This window comes from Phalacrocorax aristotelis, chromosome 3 (genome assembly GCF_949628215.1).
Source record: "Phalacrocorax aristotelis chromosome 3, bGulAri2.1, whole genome shotgun sequence".
Taxonomy (NCBI): domain Eukaryota; kingdom Metazoa; phylum Chordata; class Aves; order Suliformes; family Phalacrocoracidae; genus Phalacrocorax; species Phalacrocorax aristotelis.
Window position 1 is genome coordinate 86,041,381 of NC_134278.1, and position 12,421 is coordinate 86,053,801.

Here is a 12,421-nt window from a genome sequence, read left to right on the forward strand (position 1 = left end):
GAACAAAGCAGATTACATTTTGTGCTACACGTAAGACAGCCTCACATCAAAAGTCAGAGGGAGAATGTTTTGTTTGTAGATCAAAGAAAAGGGGAAATATGTAGAAAAAATTCAAAACATGCAAGAAGATATTCCAGTTGGAAGCAATCTACTGTTACATTAATTTCTCTAAAACTCTACTTAATGGTACTTTAGCTCTACAAAGAATATAATTCTTAATGACTTGCATGATCAGGTAATCCCCATGTGGCTATAACATAGTTGAGGGTTGTATGGTTTAAGTCTTTGTTCACGCCTCTTTCTTCCCAAAATCCCACCTCCTGCTTCAGGGCTGCAATAACACATGCATTAACACAGAACTATAAAGACCTAATGTGTGATAGGAGTCAAAATTATGCCATCCACATGGCACTGCAGAAAAAGCAAAAGAACCCAAACCCTCAAACTTAGTAACCTTGACCACAATAAAATTATTTTTTAAAACTAACCAAAAGAAAAAAATACATTCAGAAAGCTGGGTTACAAAATAAAGCTCAGAGATGCCTAAATATTGCTTTCCTTCTGTGATGAGGTATTTGGATATAGTAACTATAACAAAATAGTAAATCTTCAGCTAACAAATTGCATTTAAAGTAGCAGGGTTTTTTTAATCTTGTCTTGCAGAGTCCATCTGTCTACAGTGAACACTTCTCACCCACAACCTTTCCCCCTTAACTAAATGTACCTCCTATGAATATCTCTAAAGAGGTGCTTTTTCTGCTAGACTAGGATTAATTTTTTTAAGGCATGTTTCATTACTTTGCAATCTACTGCTGCCATCTCCTGTGTTAAATGAGGCAGTAAGTAACTTCATTCTTACAAGCAGGCTATTTAACTTTGACCATATGGGAATGGTTTCTGTTGATCAAGCAGAGAGTGCTCCACCTAAATACACTGCAGAAGCCTGTTAAAAAGGTGACATTACCTCTAAGTGACTCCGTCGTTCTGCAATCACTCGTTCATCCTTGTTTCCAAAGAGCTTCTTTGGAGGGAATTCTAAAGTGGCAAGCTGGAAGAAATTAAAGGATGAATCGGCATCAGAAGTGACACGTTCAAATGAGAAAACTCAAACTATGAAGGATCTGGGAAGAAGAAAATGCCAACTCTTCATGAGCTATACTATATGCTATTAGCAAATATGTTACACATTTCTACTGATTTTATTATGTTCTGGTCTGTAGTACTGCTAAAATAAAAACACATTTTGTCATAAATGAGCAACAGAAAGCAAATTTAGGAATTAGATCGCCACTGTTTACCCACATAAAAGTTATAAAGTTGCAAACTGAATCTGATGTGACAGCACCAAGAAGTAAGAAAGATCTCTTCAGGGATCCTGTGTACCTTAAAAGATTGCATACAGCCTCGTAAAAACTGTGGTCTCCAACTGTAGTGTCATGTAATTTGTGTGTCTTTTCTTATGTTGTATCATAAACATTAAGATCGTTGGATCTAAGAACTATCACTGAACTTATGCTGTGGAAAATGGCATTGCTGGACTCCTCAGCTGACACCTGAGCAGGACCTGAGGACCCTGTTGTCATGCCTTGAACTACGACTTCTTCTCTCACAGCAGGGACAGGCTACACTGTGATGACAGTTAAGATGATGGGAAGTTGGACTTATTGAGCTGTAACTCAGTCACATTCAAATGTGTGTCCATGCTGGAAGCTAATAGCTTTAATTTCTGAAGAGAATCCACATGGGCAGGCAAAATCCCATTTATCACATTGAAAATGAAAACTAGGCAGCAGCACAACTCCTAAAAACAACTATTCAGATCTGTCCTTTTCAGAGCTCTTCCACAGAGTTGTTCAAAGCTATCTTCTCATTTCTTTTTCACCCTGTAGGAACTGTGGCAAGCTACACTGGTAAGAGAGTGAGTGAGGGAACTGTCTTCCTTTCTTGTACACCAACAAATAAAATGCTTGAACAAATTCCAGCCAATATATCAGAAAAACACACAAAAAACTCAAGAGTTGGTAACAAGCACCAATGAACTTGTCTGCTAAGCCACTGCTGCTGGGAACCATACGCAAGAAAGCAAGTCCTCTCCACATAGTTTGTGTTCGCGCTTGAAGGCACATCAAAACCAACTTCTTCCTAGCTTTCATTGTATGAGACAGAAATATGCAACCTCCCATTGGCATTGCTGGAGTTGTTTTGCAGGAGAAAACTCTGTGTAAAAATGCCTCCTGCACGAATTCCTCTGGCTATTTGATGATATTGAACTAATAAACAAGTTGCATCATTTTCTAGTATATCAGCCCATACAGGACTGTAGAGAATTTATGTCTGGTTACAAACAGCAGCAATATACTGAATTAAATGAGGAGCTTCATTATTAACATTGAATGTAAGCATCTTTAAAATACAGAGGAATTCTGCAATACAAATAATTTATTCTCATTCTCTGGTTCAACTCAAACTTGGATCATTTTAAAGCAATGCCTAGACATCTTCAAATGAGCGATATAAAGTGATGTGGGGTGCCAGAGGAGATGGAAGAAATGCCTGCTTTGCATCAGTCTTGCCGGCATGCCCCAATTATATTCCTCAAATTTCTCCAACCATATTCTTCTCAGTGTGCTTGCTTCTTCATGTTGGCACAACAAGCAGTACACTAACAGTATCCTATAATTACATTCTTGGGACTTATTTTCACTGCATTACTCACTCCTTAACCTATACAGGACTTAAATGCTAATATTTTCAAGGACTTCAAATTCCCACCCTTGCAGGAATTATATTTTATTGAATAGGACTGCATCATGTCACTCCCAGAAAGAAGCAAGGCAAAAAAACTACCACAACAATCCCCTCCTGGCCCTAGGGAGATTGTTTTTATATTTATTTGCTAATAAATACTTTCACTGTATTATTTTTAAAATAGTGCCTGTTAAAAAAGTTTGCACAAATTAAAAAAAAAAATACTGCTACAACATCCTCAGACATACTCTGTAGAGTCAAAGCAAGGTATTACAGCTAAAGTCAGGAATGATTTCTTTATCTAAATTAAGTTTGATTTTAACAGGCATTTGGGGACTGATTCTACAAAACTTTGTGATGGGCAAGTTGTTTTCCTAAGCTGTCATCTTTCTGGATACATCTTAGAAGAAAAACAGTTGCATCATCTAAAGCCAGTAAGTTTTGCTAAACTCATTGAAACCAAAGTAGCTGCTCACATAGTTTTAACATTTCTTAACTCCTGAATCACTACGATGTACAATCTTTGAAACTATGCCCATGAAAGTCTGTTATTACAGTCATGAATTTAATATGCAAGAGAAAGGCCTCAGAGTGTACACTTGGCTCTGAAATGTTCAAGGTTACGACATGTACCTAAACAAAAATCATAATTTCATTGCTGGTCATGACCTGGATCTGAACAACTTGGACTTGGGGAATTATATATAATAAAATCTTCCATCCAGATCAGAATGCCAATGTGCCAAACTATACTTGGCACACATATATACATTACTTATATTTGTAATACATGTAGGTCCATACGGACTATACCTATACAGACGTATATGCAACTTGGAAGGATCTGGCATCCTGCAGAGGCTATGTTACAAAGGACTAATCATCTGCTGCAGTCACCATCTCTACGGGGCTAGATACAGAAAGCGCTCAATCTCAGGCCGGCTGGAACATTTCTGTATCCCGTTCCTTCCCAAGGGTCCTCTGCCTCCACTTTTAGTCAAATGTTTGGCAAATGTCCATCTCACAAATGAAAATGGAGATCATTTATGTCACACAACAGATGACCACCCAGCTACGTGACAAAAAAACAGCTGCAGCTATAGATTTCATCATCACTTCAGCAACTCTTGGAAACCCTGAATTATTCCAATATGTTCTACTCCACTACATGCCAAGAGTCTAATCCCCACCAAAATGAAAGAAGAGACATTAAAACTCTCCACACTTGAGCTTCAGGCTGTCCAAACACTTAATGCAGACATGACAGCACCAGTTTACACCCAGTTCACAGCTTGAAAATTATCTTTGCAACATGAGAACTAGAACCATGCATGCAGCAATGTGAATTATGTAGTCCTCTATGTGACTGTGTAATTTCACTGCAATAGAAAGCTTGTCCACTGTAGTATATTTATAAAAAATTTAATATTAGTATATTTACCAGAGATAGTATGCTTATATATACACCATTGATCTCTGTCATTCTGACTTACAAAGCTACTCCTTCAGTGTGGGGAAAAAAATACGTTGGTGCAAGAGTTGCACAAATATGCAGAGTGATGTTAAAATGTTCTCATCTCATCACAATTTCCATCTATAAAAAAGGAAAAAAAGCCCAGCAATATGAATATACTGAAGTAATGATACATGGTATGATGATTACCTATAAAGATCCTCTGTCCTGATTTAACAATTGACATAAAGACTCTGAATGTGATTATGTGCAATTCAGAAATGCAATGATTCAAGAGAATTTTGAGGTTTATTTAAAATATCTTACTCATTTAGGCCAAATTGCAGTAGCAAATATTTCAGTATCAGATTTTGTTACTAGTAGTGCTACAACGCCTTTAAGAAACTACACAGTAACTTTAGATGACATTAGCACGGCTACAGGTTAATGCACACAGCACAGTACATGACTGAGCCACGTTTGTTCTGTCACTTAACTATGTGAGAGATCTGCAGGTGTAGGTTTTGCATCGAGATTGTTTGCCTTGGCTCAAACACTGTAAGAGAATTTCACGCTATCCAGATTCAGGAGTATAAAATTATTCTTTTAGAATTAAATGGCCATGTACCTTCTGGCTCAAATTAATTCTTCAGGGTCCACATCTTGACTATGAGATGAATATTTCACAGCAATGTAAGGCACAGCAGTGGGACTCTACAGGTAGTAAGGTAAATTATTCTACTTTCCTGAAACTTCTGAAGCATGCCCATCCTTTCCCTGTCCCCCTTGCTGCAGTGGCAGTGAAAGCATTTGGCAGTCAGTCTTTCTCTGCAGGGATGTTTTGTCGTTCTTCAGGGATGCTGAGGTGATGTTTTGTCAGGGGAAATTAAGAGGCATATTCCCTAGCCTGACAGGAAGTGTGAGCTCGAATGATTTCCTGAGAAGCTTCTGCATCTAGTGTGCAAAATTTCTGATTTTTATTTTGGCTGCAGAAGCATTTCCCTATTATTCACAATTATAGCATTGCTGCAATACAAATTCATTATATACACGAGTGTGTGCACACATGTATACGCCTACCATGGGCAAGGCTGGGACTACTCTTAGACCCAAAATGCAAAGCCAGGTAATATTTTAAGATAGTACGGAGACACCTCAAGACTGCCTATCAGCATTCCTAATGTCTTTTAGACATTAAACTTTTTACAGCTAATATTTATCCTATCTGGCATTCGTTGCTAGGCAGTAGCAGTCTTAGGGAGAGGCAAACAGTCATTTGTAATTTACTCCCTAATTTCTTCATAATAAATAAAGGTCGTGTTTTGTTTCTGGGTCTTGTATTACTTGGGGAATGTTATTTGTCTGTGTCTCAGCAACCTGATCTGTAAGAAACTATACTTACCTACCATGATATAGTATTTGAGATGAGTATGATCAAGTTTAGAGAGTACTAGGTCCAGTTCTCAAGGTGAAGGTGCTTCATACCTAGCAAGTATTACAACAGTAAATTTTAAACAGCTTAATGGATTCCTATACTTCTCTCACATTTCAGCCAGGAGACTGGTTTAACAAGGTTATTGGCAGGTATTTAATGCTGGTAAGAGTAGATGGTAGAAAAGTACGTTTATTTAGTCACCTGTTCTATCTTATATATAACTCTGATTTTAAGATTCATCTACTTCTGGAAACAGCATATACCTAACACCATCTATATGGAAGCATGATCTTTTAAAGTAAAACCATACCTCTTCATAGCCTTCAACTACTGAGCCCCAGGAAGAAATGCAAATTTGAATACTGGCCTTTTGGAAGCCAAAAGAATGAAAATAAAGGCTCTAATAACCACAAAAGGTTCTGCCTGGGTTCATTTCAGGGCCTTTAGAAAACAAAGCCATCAACATTTGAAGGGTGTCCTTTAATTTCTATCACACTCAGTTCAAGACCCTTCACTGACATTAATTGAAGTCTGCTAGGGACTTGCTGGATTTAATTCAGTTCAGGGGTTTTATAGTACAGTGGAACATAACAGGTTAATAAAAAGTCTTGTACAGTACTTTGCAGATGATATTTCAATATCTAGTGGACCAAAGTAAAATACCACATAATACAGTCATGTAGGCTTGTCACTTCTGAAATGTGAAATTTTTCAAAGGGTTATGCTCCCTAAACATTAAAAAAAGCGCCATTTTCCAACATCAAGCAAAAATTTACAGGACTGAAACATCTCATTATTTCTGGTGGGTAAAATCTATATTTCAATATGGTAGAAGATTTATTCTTTTCTTAAGAAAAACAGTGCAGACGTTGATGGATGCAGAGTCGTCTTAAATCTTTCATCCCAAATTCTCTTTGTACTTCATTGTTTTGATATATTTAAATGGGGGGAAAAGGGGACAAAATAGAATTAAGGAAATGCTAACTACTAAATTAAAAAGTTGGTCGCCTAACTCAGTTACTTTTACAACTCTGAATTTTCTCATTTTTCAAAGGGCATGTCTGACTTTTGATCCTTTGTACCAGAAATCTCTGTCACAGATGAGAAAAATCAAAGAGAAGAATGTGGCAGCCAGTGTGGCTTCTCCTGACTTGATTTTGCAGAGAGCAATGAAAGAAAAAACTGTCCTACTTTTAGTTTTTGAAGTTTAAACAAAGTAGCCTAGGCCTCAACTTCAAGATGTACTAAGTCTCCCAGACTCTAAAGAAATTGGACAAAAGCTGTATTGTTAATAGGTACTTGCACTAAATATTTAGTGATTTGACAACAGGTGAAAAAAGCTTGTCTTCTATATCTTTACTAGTATTTTGTCTGAAATAAACCACTTATTCTACACAATTTCATAAGAGAGCCTTAGGCAAAGGGAAAAAGTTAGCACTTAATGAACAGATTAAAGGCAACTTTATAATTTCTGCAAAAAAATCAAATAGATAAATCATTTGAGCATATACTATCCACTAAAAAATAAACCAATAAAATAACTTTAAACCTACCTAAGTCACATTTTGAGGTGATATAGGTGAAACCATTTAAAGTTCAGATGATATTTTCCCAAATATGAGTGAATAATACTCAAAACTTATCCTCCTTTCAAAAGATAATAATGTAGTCCTCCATCATGTAAACCTTAGTGTGCTTCCCCTGTATGTATGCTATAGGTAAGTGATGCCCTCAGAAGACAGGAAGATTAAAGACAGTATTTTCCATTATCAACTAATCGAGGAGACGGAATATCCATGCAATTATTTTCTGGATGTTCAGTTTGTCACCTACTTTTCCTCTTCCATTTCTAATATTCTCTCTTTACTTCTTCTTCCATCTCTTCTAACATGTTCTCGTCCCACTTTCCAGCTTGCCTCTACTCTATTGCTATGCTTCTCCCCCGCCATGACCTACCTAATTCTTTTCTTACTCAACTGTCCATTTGCTTTATGAAATTTCCTGTTCCCACACCATCCTCCCTGAGGGATTTGATATTCTCAGAGGTGGGATATATGGGCAACTAAGGATCAGCCAAAGCTTTGAGGTAAACCCATGCCAACCTTTTACTGTAGTGAACTCCATGGAGAAGACTAAATAATTAACCTCCTAAACCAAAGAAAACTCAAATGACCAGGAAACAGAACTGAAAGAAGGTTGTACACAACATTCCTCTTACACACAGGGTCCCTGCAGAGGAGTCCCCGCAGAAAGTCCCTGATACCAGCCTAACACACTCTGGTACTTCACTGGCTTTGAGGGAAGCGGACTCCGCTCCAGGCCCTCTGCTCCCCAGGTCTTTGCAGTGTTTCCGAGACCTGAGGAGCTACTCTAGGCTCATCCCTGCCGTATCTAAGCTCCTCCATCATAGCTGCAGTCTTCCAGCTTGCTGCTGTTGGCTCTCCTTGCTGCTACAGGTTGCAGTGCCTGGATCTCATCGAACACTCACAAAGGAAAGAGCATCTTCCTCCTTCCTTGAGGGAGTCTACTCTGAAAAATCCTCAATAAATTGGTCAGCAAACATCTCCCTGTTTTGTTTTTTGAGTTTTTTTGGTTGTTTTTTTTTTCCCTCTGGTATCTCCTGAAAACAATTTATCCAACCAACTTGGTTTCCCATCCCTTTACAGCACTGCCTTTACTCAGAGGAAGCTGTTTTGCCCCATGTACCTGCCTATACTCTTTCTTCCTGCTTGCCATCCTGTTGGCTCTGTGCCAAAGGTTTACCTGCCCACAGAACTGGTTTAACCTTTGCATTTCTGGCTGGCAGGAGCAACTCCTGGCTTGCATGCTGCTTTTTGCCTGGCGAGCCAGGTCTACTTTATCCCCTCCAAAATACATTCCATTGAGGCCAGAGTGTGTTGGAGACCCTACTAGGGTTAACCTGCTGGGTAAGCAATTATGCAGCTTCCCCACTGTCCCCAGACTGGCTACAATTCCTTGCCTTTTTCCTACTTATGTCTCTGGAGCATCACCCATATATAAATAGGTACCTCCTCTACGTCATTCCTCTCCAATACTGGCACTAAGACATGCCAAGAAGCACAAGCACTTACATTTCCTCCCATAAATATATGCAGTTCTGATGTGAGTACCCTCAAAGTCTGGATGCTGTGACTAACTCCTACAGATTGTCTTTTCTAGATCCACCAATACATGAGCATTTTCTCAGGATGCACAAGTTTACACAACTCTGCTGTCTCTAATTCTGGGTAACTCTGAACTTTTAATATCTTCCTGGCATGCTTGCCAGTTGCCTTCCTCATACAGGCCTAACTTTTTCTCCAAAGAACATTTCGATTTTATCTGTCACTGAAGAGGGATAAGAACAAAAAAAAAGTTCACCTCCTGTGAACCTCCCCTGAAACCTCCCTCTGATGATGCAAAACTACCAAGTAGGATTGCATTTCATTAACTGTGTGTCACTCTTTGAATCGTGCCCACCTGCCTATCAATCATCTGTAATTATCAGAAAGGTTTGAAAGTTCTCATACCCAAGTTTCTCCTTTAAACAAGCAGGCTGACCTATATTCAATATGCATTTTTGGAGCTATGGTGAAATGTGGAGGCCACTGTTTATCACATTATTTTAACTCTATTTAGCCTGCTTCCTGCTATTGAGAAAAATCAAATTAACTGCAGCCAAAGAACTTACCTTGCACTACAGGGGTGTTTTTCTTTTCCTTAAAGCAATTTCCAAACTAGTTGGAATAACAACATACCAAAATAGAGCCACAAACAATTGTCAATATAATATTTGACAAATTACTTCACCCTTTTGTTCATTATAAGCTGTACGATAGTGTTTAAATACAGAATAACTATAAAAATGAGTGATAGGATGTATCAAAGTTCACGCAAACCTTTCACAGTTCTATAAAATTTCACAGCTTTGGGATTTTAAACTCTTACGAAAATTGGAAACTAATACAGCCAGGGCATCTTTCTAAATATAAACCACTGCCTGCATAGCTCAGGATTGATAATCCTGACCAAGGATACCAAGGAAAAAGGGACAAAAATTGGCCCAAATTGCAAAGAAAATATATTAAAGTTCTCTATGCAGGCTGTAGAAAGGCAGAATAAGATGGTGTAGAAACACCATACACCACCCCAAAGGATATAATTATCTCACATGTAAATCAGTCAAAAACAAATAAAAGTAATCTGATTCATATATGTATTTGAAAAATAAGCATGAAAAAACTGTTACATACCATATCCTTGCAACCTTGATTTTGCTCCCTTCATCTATCACTTACCCCAAGACAGAAGTATCTGGTGGAAAACTACCAGTACTGCATGGCAGTCCATGGTCTAAGACAAGGGTACATGCTGACCTAGAGAGTCTACAGTCAAGTTTATCACATACTCTCTACGCTTTTAGCTCATAATTTTGCAAACTAAATGTTACTTTTTTTCATGTAGTTTCAGGTGATGGTGCTTTAAAGAAACTTCTGGGTTTGCAAATTCATGTCTTCAAAGTTCAACACATTAATTAATCTTCATCAATGCGTGGCTCAAATTGCACTTCTCAAAAAGAAGGTAAAAAAGGACTATTCTGGTCCTCTCTGTGGGGTTTATTTTCCTTTCAAAAATGATTTGGGATTTGATTCATTACCTTCCCACTAGGATTTGTAGTCAGGTTAAGGAAGTGTCCCTGCAACAGTACAAGGTTGGCCATGCAGCAGACACCATATTCACAGTGGCTGCGTACAGCCTTGCCCCACTCCACACCACTTTCCTGCTGATGCATGTTGGCCATCAGGCAACTTTGTACGCTGAGAAGTCCCAATACCATTTAAGCAACAGAAGTAGGTTCAGAAAGGAGAATTCACCGTAGCAGGTAACAGCTCTTCCCAAAAAGATCTGTTTGTTGCACACAAGCTCATGTCAGTGACATCTGACAGCGTTTATGAAACATCCCCATCTCTTGTGGCCAACTGATGCCATAAATTTCAGTCACCCTTACCTTTGAGAAATGCTAATATTGAAAACTCAAAAAGAAGCAATAATTTCTAGTGCTGACTGATGGATGCCTTTCTGACTACTCAAAATTACTGGCAGATCTCAGGGTCTTAAGGAACAGCTGTCACAGAGAAATACACCTGCAAATAAACACACAGCATGCCTCTAAGTTTGATTTGTTACAGATATAAAGCAGCAACTCTCACAACAAACTGGACTAATTACAAGAAGTTAGCTAGCCTTCTGCGTCATTTCAAATAAAGCCAGAGAAAATGCAGTGCAAGTATGCAGATGGCAAGCCTAAAAGGAACTACTTGGTCCCTCCTCCAACAGTAACAGTGATTGATAGTCATATAGGTTATATATACATTTTCACTTATGTCTAGTCTTATAGATATTATAGAACTAGCTGCTTTATCACAGGATTAAAACCTAGCTGTAAGACTCAAAATTTGTCATTTTCCTCCCACTATCACTGCTGTCACTCAATAAAGCTTAAAATGACAGATAACTGATTCAATGTAATAAACTTAAGATATGTTTTCAGGAGCTTGCTTGACAAAGGATTTTGAATCTTCAGGACAGTAACTATGGGGACCAGAAAAATCACTGTTACTCTCAGTTTCTTGAGCAATACACCATTTAATACTACTCTTGAGGTCCTAGAGTCATGGTGGTGGAAGAGACTAGATAAATTTGTTTCCAAGTATAATAAAATTTCTTGATCAAGCACTTGAAGGTAAATGTTTAGAAAGCAAGACCTACGTATATATCACGTACACATGGAAAACAGACGCACTCGATTCAAGTGTCATGGTACCAAAGCCAACATCATTATTCAGGGCAGGGCAGGGCAGAAAACAGGGATTTGCTTAACTATTGCAAGTATTGGGGTTTGGATTACATGTCAGTAATTTCACAATTATCGTCTGTCAGATGCTTTCTGGAAGGCTATAATATTTCTGTCCCCAACAAGCACTGCATCACTGAGTCTGTCTACAAGTAATGCTGCTCCACCTACACAAGTTTTAGTAATCCAAGGAAACAAGGGAGGGCTAAAAGACCACATTAATTTTTTTTTTTTTTTTTTTACAGCATCCGTACAACGAGTTATAGCATATGACAGCCTTCAGGTACAATCAGGATGGAAATTATACTACTCTACATACATAAATAAAACCCTGCAATACAGTAGTTTGCAATTACTTTAACAATACTGGTACTAATTGAGCTCAACTTAAAAGTAAAGGTATTCTTATTTAGTCTCTGATTTTAAAATAAAATTGGAGTTAGAATTGAGTTTACAGTGAGTAATGTAAGGATTTAAAATACTGCTTAAGTGTTGCTGTAATTTTTTTCCAAAGAAAGACATAACAAGACTAGGACATGCAGTGTTCAAATGCAATTTGAAAGAAATTTAAAGTATTTCATAGAGTGTACACTGTATTTTCTAACAGCCTCAGAGTGCCCCAACTGCCAACAGCACGGGACAACACAAGTCATTAAATTATCATTGATACCCAGTAGTAGCTAGAACTAAGTATGATAGAAAATAATAGATTCAATACATAAGAAACTGGCCAAACAGAACTGCAGCTTTGATTATTTTTGTCATTCACAGCATCATTACTGTTTATAGATAACCATGAATTAATTGAATGTTTTAACACTGGCTCCTGAAGTTTGGCACCCATGAAAAGCGTGCTTTTTCATCTCACTTGCACTCACATCACCAACATTCCCATAACGAATTTTGTTTTTCATACGTGGACAGACAGCTT

The 12,421-nt window shown here is 38.0% G+C and overlaps 1 protein-coding gene across 7 annotated transcripts in view; it reads right to left on the reverse strand.

Moving 5' to 3' along the window:
• The window catches only part of KIF16B (kinesin family member 16B), a 146,781-nt gene that overhangs the window by 15,696 nt on the left and 118,664 nt on the right, over positions 1-12,421 (reverse strand). For 5 of the 7 annotated variants that reach the window (XM_075088265.1, XM_075088263.1, XM_075088264.1 and 2 more), the window contains one exon: positions 965-1,048. In XM_075088265.1, coding sequence (XP_074944366.1) covers positions 965-1,048 — 84 coding nt within the window. Of the gene's footprint in view, positions 1-964; positions 1,049-10,610; positions 10,781-12,421 lie in introns of those variants that run through there. The other 2 variants (XM_075088269.1, XM_075088270.1) reach the window with 2 other exon arrangements.